The sequence below is a fragment of the Centroberyx affinis genome, unplaced genomic scaffold (genome assembly GCF_046629955.1).
Source record: "Centroberyx affinis isolate AG114_WGS23_722 - 3 ecotype Tasmania unplaced genomic scaffold, CSIRO-AGI_Caff_v1 ptg000818l_1, whole genome shotgun sequence".
NCBI classification, from domain to species: domain Eukaryota; kingdom Metazoa; phylum Chordata; class Actinopteri; order Beryciformes; family Berycidae; genus Centroberyx; species Centroberyx affinis.
Window position 1 is genome coordinate 12,952 of NW_027279420.1, and position 18,386 is coordinate 31,337.

The 18,386-nt window shown below is 42.1% G+C and overlaps 1 protein-coding gene across 1 annotated transcript; it reads right to left on the reverse strand.

Annotated features, from left to right (window-relative positions):
• Window positions 1-3,817: 3,817 nt before the first annotated feature.
• LOC139645069 (transcriptional repressor NF-X1-like) lies at window positions 3,818-17,078 on the reverse strand. Its single transcript, XM_071520664.1, has 23 exons — window positions 16,871-17,078; window positions 15,168-16,145; window positions 14,665-14,826; window positions 14,346-14,423; window positions 13,724-13,829; window positions 13,412-13,483; window positions 13,122-13,261; window positions 12,262-12,361; window positions 11,891-12,108; window positions 10,605-10,702; window positions 10,464-10,494; window positions 10,265-10,347; window positions 9,199-9,307; window positions 8,794-8,913; window positions 8,624-8,703; window positions 8,288-8,518; window positions 7,561-7,634; window positions 7,361-7,462; window positions 6,730-6,867; window positions 6,584-6,650; window positions 4,736-4,881; window positions 4,499-4,603; window positions 3,818-4,073 (listed from the first exon to the last, which is right to left on the reverse strand). The coding sequence occupies exons 1-23, from the start codon at window positions 16,887-16,889 to the stop codon at window positions 3,998-4,000; spliced, it is 3,333 nt and encodes a 1,110-aa protein (XP_071376765.1). The 5' UTR covers window positions 16,890-17,078; the 3' UTR covers window positions 3,818-3,997.
• Window positions 17,079-18,386: the final 1,308 nt, after the last annotated feature.

Sequence of the window (18,386 nt, forward strand, 5' to 3'; positions counted from 1 at the left end):
GAGGGTGAGGTGCTGCAACTACAGTGTGATGATGCAGACGGGCAGAAAGCTACAGTAGCCTACAGTCCCTTAAATATTCCCAACCACATCCCTCCCCTGCTCTTAATGTCAATATTCCCAAATACACTGTGTGCACCATGCGACTGTGCGCCGCGGATTAAGCATGAATACACCATGAGGCAATGATTAATCCTGGCATCTTTTTTTAGATACACAATAAATTACAGCCAGACGAGGAGGGGGAAAAAAAACTCCGGTGCGCACTAATCCGGCTGGCAGCGCGCCTACAGGATAAAGAAAATATATAAAGAATAGTTTTAATGGTGGATGCGGATGCGTTTACTGAGCAGCGGAGAGCCAGCGAGCCATCCTCAACTGATGTTAAAATAAAACAACGTGCAACACCACAAGGTAGCATAACCCATCCATACCTTTCTCTCCATCACTATGCGCTTTTAGGCTACTCAACAACAGCAACTGTAGGATGTGTCTCTGTGGAGCTGTCCGGTCCGGCGCGGCGCTTCCTCACTCCCCAACTTCCTCGCGGCTTTCAGTAACAGCGGCGTCTCCCTATCACTTCCCCATTACTGGACAAGCTAGGCGACTTGTTAGCGCTGGCCTGTGGGACGCCGAGCCGGGGATGGAGCCAGAGCCAGGATTGGTGAAGCCTTGTTCGGAAGGGGAGAAGAGGCGCAGGCGCGGTCTCTGCTGGAGAGTCGATATAATGAAAAATTACCACTGGCAGGGAGTGTCAGCAAATTATCCTCCCGAGCTTGTTTCTAGGCTGCTGCCCGCTGGAATATTTCACAAAGGAGGGGAAAATGTTTGACTACAGGTTAGTCCGTGTCTGGTTAACACTGGGGATATACGAGGTGCGCAGGAACAAAGGGAATAATGCCATTTTTTTTAGGACTGTTGTGGCCTCAGTGATGCTCCATCTGAAACCTGTTCACTACGACAGAGGAAAAGCACCGCGAGCTCCCTAACCACAAGAACTATAGCAATCCTATAAGAAATTTGAGAAGGATGCTGTGCAAAGATCACAGCAAAACTACAAGTCCCTCTAGTAATGTTATAGGATTATAGGAGATAAAATAAATACCATAAAGTATAATAAAGCCCCTGTAAGCTCACTGTTGGCGTATTTTGAGTGCCTATATGAATACTATGGAGATTATTTGTTAGGTTCCTTTCTTATAAACTGGAGGCATTGTGAAAAAACAGAGAGAATTTAATTATGCTTCCTTCCACAGCAAGCAAAATTATATCCCTCCACCACAACCGCGTTACAATAAGATGAAATTTATTTATACTGTACTGCATGAAGGGTTTCATGCAGTAGCTTGGAAAGCTATTTTTGCTCGGCTCTGGAGCTTGGATATGAATACGTCTTCTTGAATAATGAATACATTTCTGCGCACCTGGAAACCATTCTGGACACATATTGCACATTAAAATTAAATCCGAGTCAAGTGTCAGTGCAGGAAAGTCCTGAGGTCTGTCTCATGTCAGCAGAGCCGTGACTCAAGTCTGAGTCAGCAGCTTGAGTCCTAAACTCTGCGGGACTAGAGCTGAGCAGGGAACTGTTGGCAAGCATCCACCCTGCTGAAGTGCCCTTGAGCAAAACCTTTAATCCATCTGAGCTGCAGGGCTGCTGCTCTGTAGCTGACCGTGACCTTTGACCTCTCTATGGAAGTAGGGCAAGAGAAAAGAGTACTTACTTAAATACTTACAAAGAGTACTAAAAGAAAAATGTTTTTTTTCAATTTATGCCAAAAAAAGAAGACAAAAAATGTGTTTTCTTGTATTTTTACATCAAAATCTCATTAGTTTTACTTCCTGGAAAAGAGAAAATCTGTACTAGTGATGTCATCGTGTACCAGGATGTGTGAACAAAAACTCAACCAATAAAATCATCACATTTTTGAACAATCAACACCCTTCACCACTCTCTCCCCAACTGATATCCCATTGGTTTACACTTTTGATCCATCCGTGTTTTGTCCCGTCCCGAAATATCCTCTTTCAACAGGAAATACACCATATTAAGGAAGCAAGATGTTCTCAAAATGCCGTTTCATTGTGACTTTAAGGCCTTTAAGGGTTTGCCTCTCAGGACTAAGGTGTGATTTGGAGAGAGTTCAGGAAGTGCAGGAGGGCATTTGGCTCATTGTCCGGTTCTTTCCACGGTGCATCAACAACCCACTTCTCCCCACCCGCAAACTCCCATCAGCAGAGGTTTACTAGTGAAGCCTTGGCTCTCAGTGCCAGTAGCAGGAACAAAAGAAATCCCATAACTGAAAATTTATTGAAATTTTTTGGCATCATAAACCAATTTTAAAAAGCTGGGATTCCCATGAGGTCAAGCTGGAGACAAATCTACTGGTGTAGCCTTTTAGTGCGGCTTCTCTTTCCAGATGAGTGAGTGTGCTTCACACTTTCAGGATGCTAAAGCTGACAGTACATTCACATCAACAACTGTATTGTCTCAATGAGGAACAATTCACTGTTTTTTTTTTCTTTAATTTACTACAATAAGGTTGTAGACACCAACACTCCAGAGCCAGTCTTTAACCCTTGGCCATCAAGAACCTTTGCAGGACTTGATGCACTTATACCTTAATGCATGGCAAACACTTAACACTTATTCAATTCCCAGTGTGATATGCTAGATATGTCCAGTGTGGCCGGGTATTTGAACCACCAGAATTTGCACTAAAAATGAGGCCACAGTGAACCCAGAGGCGCTTCTTAGAGATCATTCCTGAGAATTCAAATCTAAAGTGTGTTTGTTTCCCCCTCCCACACACACACACACACAACTTAGGAGTTAAGAGTTGTATTTAGCTTTTTCTCTGTTGTTCCAAGAATTAAAAAGCTAAAAGTTTAAGGCTTAAAAGGTCAAAACACAACAGCAATATTTAGCTTGACTGGAAATCTGTCATGCTCTCATTGGTTGCCTTCTGTCTTAATACCTGCCAGAACGTGAACTTCCATACCATCACGTTTACCTTTCAACTTGTCAACACTTGCCTAAACTAGCTGCGGATTGCACTTAGCTATAAATTACATGGGTGCAGTATGTACATGGCTGGTTAAATGATTTCAAGTAAATGGCCTGAGTTATCAAACCTGCTTCAGTCACTAAACTCCTGCTAGAGCTGCAAGATAAGACATGGATGACTTCACAGGTCATTTGTCCATGCCAGTTTCTTCGGGTTCAAGGAAAAGCAGCAAGGAGAAATGAACGGGAAATAAATGCTTGAGGCATCGATGACCAATTCCTTTGTAGATTTCCATTAGAATTTGGAGAAACCGCTTAAATGGCCGATGCCAATCTCCCTTGCCAATATAGCAGGACCATGATGATTCAAGGCTAACTTCAACTACTTCCACTTTTTGGCTTGTACTCATTTAACCAACATATTATCCCTACTGGATATATGCATATCCATACCAGAGTTAATTTGAACCATGTGCAGTTCATGCTGACACAAACGCAGAAACACTGAGGAAAACTATGAGAGGCACAGACTTTCTGAAGTTATAAATTAGTATAAATTACTGCTTCACTGGATATTATCTTAATCTTGCCAAATATCATTGTATTCATGAAATGGGAGTGCCACATACATAAGTAGTGCAGTTTTTTTTTTAAACTACTTATATGAGATGGCTGGGGATACCCTCAAATTAAACCAGACAGTCTGCATTTTGACCATCTTTTCCCATAAAGGGTAATAAGAGTTTGTGTTGTTAAAAATGTGTTGTGGTCCAAATACTTCTGAAGCTCACTTTATGTCTCTGTTCACAGGAGGTAATAACATTTTAGCAATATTTTTTCAAACATGACAATTTTATTTGATTACAAAGCCAAAAGAATATTGTCATTATTATTTGTCTGCAGAAACCAAGGAAAGCAAGGAAATCAAGTGTTTCAGATTTTCTAGCAGATGAAGACAATTCATGTTTTTAAACCGATCCTGAGGGGCTCGTGTCAGTCCTGGACGTCAAAATAATCTATCACAGGTTCTTCTTTAACCATCTTCGACCAGGTACTTCCACTCACAGCCCTGGTAGGAGAATCAAGAACAAAGCAATCCATAACCAACACTGAAATCAAAATCTGGAAACTAATTCAGGAGGAATGTAAATGAATAAAAATGCAAAGACAATTTGCTGCGTATGACAAAAACGATACATTATCAGTTCATGCATTTAGCTGATGCTCTTGTCCTGAGAAACTTACAATGGGTGAGCAAGTAGGGGTTCAGTTTGATGCTTAAGGACACGGATGGGACACATGGCTGTTGCAGGGATCGAACCTGTGACCTTCCAGTTACAGAACGGTCTGTGCATCAACCATTCATTCCTGCTAAACCCTCCCAACCATCCCCAATGAGTGCATCCCACCCAGAAAAGGACCTAAAACAGCTTCACTGACTCATTATTCAGAGGATGCTGATGTAAACTGGTGTGTTAAGAGACGATGACTTACTTGCTGCTGTGCTGTTTGATATGAGCGATGGGGGGAGGGGCTCTTGTAGTCGTCTCTCTCTCTATCAGTGATGTCAGCGTCGAGTTCGGACAGGCCGACTTCCCCCTGGGCATGAGCAAGATAACACAGCGCGTCCCCCAAAGCCGCAATCAATACTTTCATTTGTTTGCGATACAGATAAATCTAATTCAGCCTGTATGGATTAGGAAACATGTTCAGAAGAGGAAAAAGCGTTACTTGTGGGCCGTGATGACCACATTGCGTTTGGGCTCGCTGTCGTAGCTCACGCTTTCCACGCCGTACGTCTCGGCGAGCTCGTGGACGATCTTGCGGTGCTCTCTGTTCATGGGCGGGAAACAGTGGCTCCTCTTCGGCTGCTTTCCCTGTGCACATTGGGGTTCGTGTGACTATTAGGGAATCATACAAAGACACATTTCGGGGTTTCCCTGGCCCGCTTCTGCCCATCCTCTTGTGAGAACTGCATGCTGGGGAAAATTACTGTAAATATTGCATACATCTTTGTGATTCTAATGGCATCTACTGGCTTCTTTATCTAGCTAGTGCAGCTACTAGCCTATGGAGTGGCATATTTTTTATTCTTCTCAATTTTATTCTACTCTATCTAAAATTGATTCTCTGATCTGTTAGCAGTGTGAAATGGCCTACAGCTGAGATATCTAGACCTACTTGTAATGCAACACACTCCTCTCCTTCCTCCAAACCAGATACACATATACTGGGCACAAATGTGAACAAATTACAGTCATAATAACATTCTGGATAACTTGGGTTGAATTTTTTTTTTTTAATAATCAATGCAAAATACTCAGTTTGGGTTTAGACTAATTGGTCTACTTAATAAGCAAGGCAGCACATCTTTGACCTGCCTTTTCTTCACAGTAATGTAGGGGGAATTTGGAAAACAATTGGCAAAATGTAGCAGAAAAGGAAATTTAAAAGGCTTATGTTATTGGGAAAGTGCAAGTCCATACCAGAAAAGCAAAGGGGACAAAGTGAAGTGAGATGGAGCAGCACAGTACGCAGAGAACTAAAGATGTGAGAGAATGTGAAGAGACATTTCATAGGCCTAGAGTATCTTATACAGATCTTTAATAGCAGAGAAACTTTCCACCTTGTTATTATTCATCGTTCCAAAAGTGTTTCAGCTGCTGACAAACAACCATTACCATTCCAAGAACACAACTGACAAAGAAACCCAAGCAGCACTAACAGAGACCTTGATAGTCTCACTCCCTGATAGCCTTGATGCATCGAACAAAACTGGAAAAAAAGAACATGAATGCTATTTTCCTAACTGCTGCATGAAGTACCTACTAATTTAGTCTGGCATAGAAACGGTTATTATAGAGGCTTTGCAGTCGTGTCAGAAATCTACTAGCAACCACAGCTGGTTCCATCTTGGAGGTCCACTGGAGAATTGACCGTGCTCAGAAATGGCTAAATATAAAACAACTGGGCCAGAAAACAATCTGACAAAGATACAAGATGTGGGTGTAGATTCATACAGTAACATTATAGGTATAAATTAGTCTGGTATGGTAGGTTTTTCAAATTTAGGTGACTGTAACATAGTGAAGTATCTTGTCTTTAGTTGTAGCTCTTACTTCAGAGCTCTAGTTGTATCTTGAGAAGAATCAGCTCATTTAATCTGTACAGTTGGTTTTTCTCTGTTAGCTAGCTAACTAGCCACTACTAGGTACTAGTGATGTAACGTTACCTAGTGTGCAAATCACATGTGCTAACAAGACAGTGATAGTTAGCTGAGCAGATGCTGTGGCTACATACTGGCTAACTAACAAGCTGACATTATCTAAACACACAATCAGATGTTTCAGTGATGAAATGACCAGTCCACAGCCAAAAACAGCATGGAAATGAATAATGTCTATTCAATATTGTTAAGACGACAAATTTAGATAAAGCTGTTCCTAGTCCTTGTTGCCAAAGAGCTGTGGGCTCAACATGGCCACCAGAGGGAGCATTATGCCACATGAAACCCCCTCCATCCCCACCATCATGGACCAGAATACTGTCACAAGGGAATCAGTCATTTTATCATCTTACCTTATTAGCAAGCTCAACAAGATTCTTGATCTCCTCTTCTACTTCTGTGACAAATTTCAGGTCTTTTCTGAAAAAGAAAAAAAAAAGGGATGGAAAGGCGTAGGGGGAGTTTTTAATGTTGCCAACAGAGGTGTAAAAAAACAAACCTGGCATCCTCTTTGAGGCTGTCGCTGTATACGGAGGTGGAGCGGATGTTGAATGGATCTGCAGTGGAGTCAATCTGCAAAGCCTCTGCCAAGCGCCTGTTCCTCTCCAGTGTAGCACACTCCTGGTCACACTCGAGCCTGAGAAAACAAACCGGACCATTTGGCCAAAAAAAGAGTTTACATCAAGTTTTTAGCATGGATGCCATTTAAACTTCAGTAGTTTACAAGTTGGGGTTGTAAAATACTACTTATAAAACGGATAATTCTGGTCCTCAGTTCTGATTGAGTCACATTCAAAGTCGTAAAATACCTGTTAACCTTATGATTAATTTAAATATTAATGCACAAACAGAAGGTCACCATTCATAGCATACAAGAAATATATTGCTTGGCAGAAGAATATTTAATCAGCATATTGTAATTATTGATTTACAAAAGTTTTGAGCATTTCCATTTTTTGCGTCAGGCCTCAAAACAGTCTTAACTGTACTAAAATCACAGAAAAGCTTGGCCTCTCATGGTTTACTGCTTAAATAATTTTGTGCACGCACCAAAATCCCTTTCAGACAACATTTATAATCTTGATTTTAGCAGTCTAAGCCTTAAGCATCGATTTCCTCCATTTCTCTACCTGGTCTGTTTCAGCTCCTTCTTAGTGATGAGCTGGCCGATGTCCACAGAGTCGCCGAGCTGCATGTCAGACAGTTTGCTGGCCATGGCAATGGCTGCATACCTATGGTACGGAAATGAAGGGATTTTTAACTATGTCATATTCTCAATTCACATAAGTAAAACACACACACACACACACGCATAAAGAGTTGAACTGACCTCTGATATGAATTGGCCGCCTCTGTGCACACCACTGTTTCTTTTCTTCGACCGCAATCACACTGTAGTGCCACCTGTGAGAAGTAAACAAATTAGACCCCTGCCTGGCTTGTCAGCATGACGGCTCTTTTTCCAATTTGCAGCAAAGCACTTGTGAGATCCAAGTGATCCCCCCCCCCAAAAAAAGGAATCAAAATCAGCAACTGCAATGCGAACCCTAATATTTGGCTTTTCTGAAAGTTTGATAGTGTAGCAGTGAGGAATTCTTTTGAAGTTACTCATTACTCGCCGAGTTCTTGGACGATTGCCACTGGCATTTAGGCATTGTTTCATCAATCATACATATTTTACACATTTATTACTGAGATATGGTGTGGCTATACACTTTTACAGCAGATTTCATCAACTGCTTGTAGTCTCTGTAGCAGGGAGGGATAGAAGTTGAATCATAAAGAGTCGCCACACAATTGTAGCCTTAAATGTATTCATTAAATTAATTATAACTTAAAAAGAAATCTATATTCTGACAAGCATGTTTTCATCTGGGTTAACTCATTACACTGACGAAGACATGTTTGTTGAAGCATTTTTAGCTAAGAGTGTGCACCAACTCCTTATGCCTCTGTGTAACAAAGACCGTTTTCAGTGACTTCACACTTTGTAACCCATTTTTCAAAATCAATGCTCCAGCCACAGTACAGCTGTTCTCTGCGGCAGTGCGCTGTACCTTGGCAGTGCAGGAGGTGCGTGGGCAGCTGCTGCCTTTATGGCAGGGAGCAGAACATGGGTGGCCGCAGTCGGGACGAGGCAGGGCGCACGGCTGGTGGCAGCCGCCTTCTGCCAGGCACTCGGCCCGGTGGCAGATGCGCCTGCAGTGGTGCATTTCACACGGCAGCACCTTGTTACAAGTGAGGCCGCATGAGATGTCTTGCAGATGACATGGGATGTTGCTGCGTTGCTGCGGGTCGAAGGAGACAGTCTCACTCACAGGATCAAAACAGAAAATGTAGAATGATGAATGCTGTGAAGGCTCAGTTGATCTTACTAGACCTCATGAAGTTACCTCGTGCTTTCCCATGCACCACTTCTGAGTGAGGTACGTGCAAGGTGGACACTTCTCTTCGCTGTGGCAGTTGTGAAACACTGAATATATTTAAAACAGACAGACAGTTAAGAGAACATTTTCAAATACAGTGTTGAATAGCAGTGTGAGCAGTCAACATGTTGCTTTACCTGGGTGGTCACACTCGTGCCTTCTAGTGCACAGGTTCTTGCACTCCGGAGGCTTGGTGCCACAGGCGATGGGCGGGTACAAGACACTTAGCCCACAGTGACACGTCAGCTCATCAAAACCTACACACAGAAGGCAGTGACACACACAGGATTTGAGCAGTGTGGCGGGCAAAGTCATGAGATTAAAGCCAAGCACAATACCACAAGGGGAAAAGAACTAAACAAAGATGATGTAAAAGCCTCAAATGAGTTTTTTGAAGAACCAAATAACTATGTGGTACTTTTTTTTTCTTTCTTATACTTTATTGTCAAAGAATTTCTTTTTCTTTTTCTTATGTGGTACTTTTGAGACTTGGCTCAGAAACACAGCACAGTCGGACCGGGGCGGACGACTGCGGGACTCACTGGATTGCCAGCAGGGTTCACAGTTTCCACGGTGACAGGGCTCCTGGCAGCGGTGGAGGCCACAGTTGAGCTTGTAGCCACAGATCAGGGGGCATTTGTGCTCCAAGCTCTGAACGGACACAGATATAGTGTATAGTGAAATACAGTGTGATAGCAGCTCCATATAGCCTAACATTATCCCAATAACCAAAATTTCAATACTAGTTTGATACAATTGTGAGAGATTATTGAATTAGATATTTCATTTTATTAATGTTCGATTACTTTCAGCAAATGTTTTCTGGAAGCTGAAATTCATTTCAGTGTCGACTGCAGAGGGTGTGTACGTTTGGACTGCATGCAGATTGGAATAGTTAAAAGAAGAAGGAGGATTGGAATAGGCAGACCGCAGTCTGGCTCTTGTCAGTGGATTTCAGCAGTTGGTGCAAAATTAAACAAAACAGCTGAAAACATGGCAACAGCGTCAAATAGTCCAGTAACCCTCTTGAATTGAATCTCTGTCCACCTAAACAGACTGGTAAAACAAAGGAACAAAATATGGATCTATTTCGCTTACAGAGCCGACAAAGACAGACTCCAAACTGAAATCAAAACCTCTGTGCAAAAAATTGCTTCAAAGCTGTCCAGGTTCAATGTGGCAACATAACTTATCAATGCATCTCATAGATTTTTAGAAGACATCACTGCACAGCTATATTCAAGTTCTTGATATTATTTTATTTCTTTTCGTTGCAGAGTTGAATATTTATAAAGTTATTTAAGTTACTGATATTTGTGTTGAATTCATAGTGCTTTCCATGGTGCTTTTGGAGTTTTTTTGTATCATAATAGTATCAGATTTTTAGATATTAAACTTGGTATTAGTATCAATGTCAAAACTCTGGTATTGTGACAACAGTATGGTCTCAGCTCTTTCATCATTTAGATTCACTTTTAACTCCAACTTGTGTGATGTCAATTTACTAAACAGTACCTGACAGTGTGAACTATATATTTAACTATATATATATATATATATATATATATATATATGTGCAACACGGACACAGGCTCACTCAACACTCACCACACAGCACAGCTCGCCACACTTGTGTCGGCCACAGGAGCGTTTCTTGTTGCATCGCCTCTCACAAGTGAAGACAAGCTGATCTAGAATCGAAAAGAGTCGGGACAGAAATACCAGAGGAGGGAGCCAGGTAGGTGGTGAGAGACATGGATATCATTTCATATTTGTTTAATCTCAACTGAATGTAGTTAAATCTCACCTTCATTATGGATTATTGCACATGGGACTTCCTGAAAAAATAAGGAAGGTGTCTTTCAGTTCTTTGGTGTAATAAATAAACCACACAACTGACTGAGGCACTCATACATGAAATACATGTTCTACTGGCATTTCTCCCCACCTTGGTCTTGAAGCCACATCTACATCTGATAGTGGAGGTAAGGGAGCAGGGCCCGCAACTGCCTTCATGGCACAGCTTCTCACACATATGAATGATGTCTGAAATAACATAAGTCAACATTCGTTAACTCCTGACAAACTGTAAGAACAATGCAGTATCCCCAAGACAATGTATATCCTGTTTACCTTTACAATAGAGCACACAATACTTGAAACCATTAGCAGAAGTTGAGAACAGTTCATTTCAAAGTTTCTTTGTTTCAGGATTAGCAACATAGCCTGAGGTTAGATGGTTGAGGAAATGACAATGAGACACTATGGAAGGGAGATTTCTTAAGAACTGGATCAGCTTTTGTAACATTTTAAGACATATATTTAAATTTTTAAATGCTCATACAACTAGTCATATGAAAACCTGCCATCCAGTAGTAAGGCCAAACAGCAGTCAGTGAAACTAAATCCATCAGTTTATCTTCAAACACTGGTATTACAGTATTAATTTCCCCATATTGCTGAACTGTACTGATTCACATTTGTTGCCTAGTTCCCTGATAGTGTAACACAAGCACATCGAAAGACACAATAGTGAAATAATAAACCTGCGTCAGTGAAAAAACAGAACCTTATGATGCCAAGGGCTATGGGCAAATATAAAAAAACATAAGGCTCTACCAGACATGATTGAAAAGCATGAAGGCTTTAAATTAGGTTAGATAATGCCTGGGCTGACATGACATTTGAAGGTTTCTCCTGAAATTCTCCATGTCCTTCTCTATCATTTTAAATGTTGAATGGTTTAGGTTACTATTGTCAGCCTAATTTCAATCAAATCTCCTGGGGGAATTTAAATTTGTGGAAACAATTAGGTGTGACACTCTATTCAAAACTGTTGTTTCATTAGAGTTCTACAGCCTTGGGTTTCTTCATGACTGAAATTCAATGTTTTTAATTACAGATTTGAATAGAGATAGTGTTGCTGCCGCACCCAACTGTTTCCATGGCCTTTTTAAAAAAAATATATATATATTTTAAGAGAGCACTACTTTACTTGTTTGAGCACAAACTTTCTCCTTGAAATTTTTATGTTGCATATATTTTTGAAGCCTAACTTTCATTTTCATATCTTTTATTTAAACAAATACTGAAGCACTGAGCAGAAATTATTTAAGTGTTAGTAGGTTGCCCAGGCTCTCGTGTCAGAGACTAAGTATGTCTATGTCTTTTTAATTGAACACAAAATTATTCATGCACTTTTACTAATTAAGACACACTGCTGGTCTTCCTCACCGCTGGAGCCGCAGGCCAGGGGCTTGCTGCACGTCTTCCCACAGGAGGGGATGGGGTCCGAGCAGCTTTGTCGCTCTGCGTAGCCCAGCTCCAGGAGCTTGGCCAGCGGGGTCTGCCCACAGGGACAGGCCTTCACCAGGCTGGGGGAGAGCGGGCACGGCTGGCACGGCCCGCGGTGGCACACCTGCTGGCACCGGTGGGCTTCACACTCCAGCATCCTGAACGCAGAACAGTCAACAAAACACACAGTCTCAGTCTATGATGGGAACTGTCTAACTGAAATAAGGGCTTTATTGTTGTTGGATGAAAGGCATCATTATCCACTGACAATAACAATCGGCTGTTCTGCGGAGCCGCAAGATCAGACTTACTTCCCACATGGTTTCTGACAGGAGAAATGTCCGGAACCGTCAAACCCTTCTTTATCTGTGCCGCACAGAACTTCACGGGAGGTAACGCCACAGTAACAAGCTACATAAACAAAAACAGAAAATAAAATACATTTAAATTAACTAGTGCAGTGCCCGTTTGCTTTGAGCCCCGCTGCTGCACAGAGCGCTGTTCGCTTGTTTATTCAAAGTTTATTAATATTGAACGTGCCGCGTGTCCAATCCGACACTGCACGTCCTTGGGTCCCCAGCAATACACCCGCCAAGTGTGAAGCAGATCGGACGAATGGTTCTCGAGATATGCGAAGGACACACATACAGACAGAGATTCCTTGCTTTATAGTATGATGAATGTTAGAATTTTGTTATGCTTTTTGTTACTATAACTGACAAAAGCCAAGGCCAAAAGACCACTGCAGGACAATTTCATCGGTAACACTTTATTTGGATAGTCCAATGTTGATATTCAACTAACAAAACAACTGACAAAAGATAGATGTACAAACAAAGTGTCACTTGCCTATTTGGTGCATTTCCGCAGACTACGTAACTCTCTAACCCTGACCCCATTTTTAAACCAAACCCAACCCTAACCTGACCCAGACTTGTTTTTAAATTATTTTTAAAAACAGTTCAAAGTAGAGATAGACAGGAAAGGTTGGGAGAGAGAGGGATGACAAGTGACAAAGGTCCTGGGCCAGATTCAAACCCAAGATGTCACGTTTACATGGCACGATCCCTTGATAGTAAGTTATGAATCAACACTGGACTATCCAAATAAAGTGTGACCGTTTCATCAATCAGAATATTATATGGCACGGTCAGAGCAAAGTGAGACTCACCCTGCTTAACCTGTAGCTGGCAGGGCTGACACGCCCCGCTGTGGCACACCTGGGCACAGGTGTGTTCGTCACAGTTGAGCGCAGCACCGCACACCTTGTCACACTGAAGGACTGCAGCCTGGCCACAGCGCATTGGCTGACTGCAAACAGGAGGATCCATCAGTGTTAAGGTGTCATGTAATACAGAGATATCTGAGAAACCGAACCCTATGGTTGCAGCTGTATAGTGACCAAAGAAATATACATAAATTACACAGATATTTAGAGATTCAGAAATTAATTCAGAGTACCTGGTCCTCCCACAGATGCAGGCTTTCGTTATAAAGGCAGGGCACTGAGGACACGGTCCAGGGTGACACAGGCTGAAGGGAGACACAGACGGGATGCGTTCAAGAAAACACTCTTCTCCTTTGGAACCATTTTTATTGGGTTGATTACATTTAAACCCAAGACACAATGGTTGCATCCCAGTGGCTGGAATTCATTCACTTTGAAGAATCCAGAGTTTGTGACAGCTCAAGATGTCCCGCCCCCCTGACTGAAAATACGTCAAATAATGGAAGCAAGAGACCATCGAACTTCCTTGTGACTTTTAGACTCACATGTTACATGGGTGGTTGCAGTCCGCGCCGCTCCTCTTCTTCCCACACATGTCTCCACAGCTGTGGGGGATCTCACTGCGCTGCCACTCCGGGTTTGTGACTTTCCCTGTCAATCAAATACGGAATACAATGTCAGAGATCGATAACTCCTTGTTTCACTCACTTTCAATGACGGGCTTGACAGGGGTGAAATCTTAAAAAGCGGGCAGGGAGGAGGGTCACTGGAATAAATAATACATGATTGCAAAAAGTGAAAAGCTCTTCAGTGGGAATTTGTATTAAAAAAGAAGGTGCTCTTCAGTAAGGTAATAGCAAAATTATACCAAAAAGAATGGCAACTCTTCTTCTAAATGTAGTTGTTTGTTAAAAACTCCGGCAACTTAGGCAATATGCCTTCATCAGGGAGGCATATTGCCAAAGTTGCCTTCAGTTGCAATTCAGTATGAATTAGCCATGGAATAAAAGCTTTTTAACTTTTTCAACTAAAGAAGAGTTGCCTTGGTCCTTTCCTTCTTTTATGTAAAATAAAAAAAAAATTCCATTTTGATTTAATCTATTCTGACAAAGAACTGAATACTGGTTAAAGATGTCTTACACATGAATAAAATGGATAGTCACTCACCACAGAAGCAGGTATAGGAGGTCGGGTGTTTGAGTGCAACATTCTGGCAGGCTGGACAGCGCCAACCTTCAGTTGAATCTGAAGAATAGTTTTATTTCAGAACAATTATGAATCTCCACATAAGCTTCACATAAAATGAACAGCAGACATTCCAGCTGGCCTCAGTATTTACAAACTGCAACACAATACAATGCTCTGTTGATGCAGCAGGAAATTCAATGCATGCTAGCTGTATTGTTTTTTTGTTTACGGGGCCACAGCCACCCTCTTTTGTACAGTAAATGTGTTGGGTATTGTCTGTTTGTTTTGAGGCTCGTACCGTCTGCCTGCGAGGCCGGGGATCTGGCCCACTTCTTGATGCAGTTCAGATGGAAGACGTGGAAGCAACTCTGGCAGCTCCACACCGGAGCCATGAGCCGGATAATGTCACAACACACCATGCACTCATACTTCTCCTCAGACAACTGTTCGATCAGACAGCCTGCAGAGGGAAGAGGTCAGAGGTTCAGGAGACCGCAGTGGCTAGCATCAATGCTGAAGAAAATTTTTTTAACCCAATTTTACCAGCATATGAACAAATCTCATTTTGCATTATGGGTAGGCTATGCAAATACAGACAGGGATGGACATTAACACCAGTCAAATGTTGGTAAATTTCTCTTGTAATGGTAGGTTTGTCACAAAGTCCTTTCCTATTCCAAAAACATAGCTGGCTGGTAAAATAGTGAAAGTAGTTAGTGAATTTTGGAAATTATCAGAAACTGGAGCCTCTAGACAAAAGCCTAGTTTCTGGCCATGAAAACAGACAGGTAACAGTCTTACCTGTCTGTGTCTCCTTGCTCTTTGGCACCCTGTCCCAGTTCCTCTGTCCAGGCTTGTGGTCTTGGTGGTGCGTTCTCCTCTGCCCTCTGTCCTGTAGTGGTGTCCGTCGTGCCTGGCCTCTTCCAGCCTTCCAGGAGGCTTCGTCCCTGGCAGGATCCTGAGATGATCTGCCGTGGCCAGGGCCATCTTGGCCCCTGGCTCCCCTCTCTGAGCCTGTTTCTTCTTGAGATTGTGGCTTGGGTGGCTTGATCGGTCCCTGGCGTCGCTTTGCCTCAGTGTATTTCTTTTGAGGGTCGTCATGGTGGGAGTTTGCGTCTGGACCTCTCCTGCTCTTCTGACTTCTTTCCCTGATTTCTGAATGAAAGTTTTCTGCTTTGGTGTCAGCAGACCTTCTGCCTTCTGCTGTAGCCTGAGTCCCTTTTACGTCCTTGTCATCTTGTTCTCCTCTCCTCGACTCCTGGCTGAACTTCCTGGGTTTTTTAGGTTGAGTGTCCTGGTCTTCACTGGTATGTCCCAAATCCCTGTTCATTTCCTCCCTTCGCCAGCTAGGTCCATCAATGTCAGACCCCTCCATAGTAGATGTTCCTGACTGGTAGAAACCTCTATTGTTGCCACTGCGTGGGCCATGATCACCTCCAGGTCTTTGCCACCACGGGTCTGAGCCACCAAAACTTCCATTTAAACCCCTACTCCCTCCTCCATTTGGCCCTCGTCTTCCTCCTCCTCTGCCTCCACCTCTACCTCGTCCTCTTCCACCATCCTCTTGCCGGTAGGGAGGATGGTAATGCATTGCATAAGTTGAATTGTCATGGACAAAGGGGGGCTTAAACCCCTGATGAAAATGTCCATATTGCTGAGAAGGATCATAAGTGTTACTACTCAAGTTTCTGTCATCTTTCTGTTTGGACCGACCCCTCCTGGATCTGTGTTGATTACGCTTCTGATGTGATGTCCCATCTGGATTGAGCTCAGGTGGGTCTGAAGGACAAGTGGGTACACAGTGACAGTGTTAAGACACCTGAAGCTGTGCAAAAATCACGACCAAATACAACCACACCAGATATGAGAGAGTGAGAATGATAACTAAATAACCGAGTCTCTGAAATTAAAACAATGGCTTGTTATCATGGTTTGCTTGGTAATCGATCGAGTTTTAAAGTAGTTAAAGTTTGCCAAATAGCTAAACTATAAACCACCGAGTTAAATGGTTATTTATATGATTCATACGTTAAAAAATAATCGAACTAGCTAGCTAACGGTAATGGCGTCATCACGAGTCACACTGAACTTACTACCAGCTGTAAAGCCACATGCTTGTTAGCGACTAACGTTACTGTAGCTAAATGTAGTGCTGGCTGTCAAAGTTCACTGTCACATGTTGTCACATCACGTAACACCCTGATCACACTGATTCGCTAAGCTAGCGACCATTAGCAAACAAAATCTGAGACATAACGCTATAAAATTCAGCTGACAAGTAAGCTTGCTAATGTTAGCTAAAAGTTGATGTCGTTAGCTAACATTAGCTAGCTAACAACTACCACATAAACAGACACAATCACATGTAATGTTGGCAAGCAAGCTATAAGAGGCAATCTAGCGTTATAAGCCATGACACGCGGAGGTAATTTTGATGGTAGGAACTTGTTTTGCCTCAGTTGCCCCTGGCCTAGCTAAGATAACATGGTTAGATAGCAAGTTACCTGATGAGCCCTCTGCCATTCAGTCACAACTGTGGTTGTTGCTCTTCCACGCCACAAGTTTGAGGACAACAGGCTGTTTTGCAAGGAAAGACACGCGTAACTAATTATTTTGTGACAAAATCTACTTTTTAAACTATATGCCACTTCTTAAAACTAACAAACTCCCCCAAAGCAGCAAATGTCAACTGTCTTAAATCCACCTTTCCAATCTGTGCTAAAGATGCCGGAAACTGGCACCACCAGCGTCAAGCCCGCCACAACAAAGGATGGGAATTCCTGTTAAGATCTTCAAAATAAAATCCTTAGTAGTGAATATGCGATGCTATTTTTCGAGCAGAACAAAGTCCACCGTGAATATAAAGAATATATTTGAGCGGGAAACGATAGTAAAGTACCAACTGTTGTTGTTTTTTTTCCAGAATGTCTTTTCACAATATATATTCATAACCATATAGCCTTAAAGTTTCACACACCCGCTGGCGACGAATCATCTTCCGGTTGGCCCTAACAGGTTCACTCTGCTGTATTGATCATTGTATATCAATAAATATGTCAGGAAACGAGATCATACATGCAAAAAAACTGTCTAACTAATTCAGTCACACAGTGATTATATTGCACGCAAGTTCCCAAATGTTTTCATGTCAAATATAATAATGACAAGATTATTATGAGAGAATTCATGGTTTTGGATATGGTTTGGTTAATAGTTAAATAAAACCATTAATAGTGAAATTAAATTACTCATTTGTTGTGGACTTCCTGTAACCCCTCAAGGATCCCTGGGAAACGAGTTAGACCTTTGATATAAAGGAGAAAAATCATACCAGACCGCCATTGGCCGCAAGGTGGCGCTATATGCTTTGGTTTGGGCACAGAGAATATAGACTGAGAAAAGCCCCTTGATGTGTTTGTTTAGGTGTATCAAAAAAAATACATATTATCAAACTTCTGTTCATTTTAGCTGAATTTTACATCCATTTCAGGAACTTACTGTACTTAAATCCTTCTTAATCTCATATGTGGAAACTCTAAAGCCAGTAAAGCCAAATTATTATAATGTGATGATATGTCATTCTGTCTTTCTTGCTTATTACCAACGTTATATCCTCAAGCAATATAGCCTCTATCCTGGTGTTTGCATGTATTTTTGCATTTTTTTCCATCATAAAATACCTAAAATGAAAGAAAAACAAAAGAAAATGCTATCAGTTGTATGCTTGCATTGTTAAAGGGGGTAGTGAGGGGTTGAGGGCTGCAGTTTGGGGATAAGTGGCTCTAACTAATATGGATCATCACTTGTCCAAGAGGTCTGAATTTCAGTCGAACATCCCCTGAAGCTAAATCATGTAACATGGTCATAATTGTCCCAGATGACCGGTTTTGTCCGGCTGGTTTGGAGGAGGTCATGAACCTTCCTGGACCGAGGAGCAGGGTTTTGTAGATGTTGTGATGTAGTTATAGCAGCTGTGTACAAAGTTGGAAAAAAAGACTATAGGAGTACAGCGGATGCCGC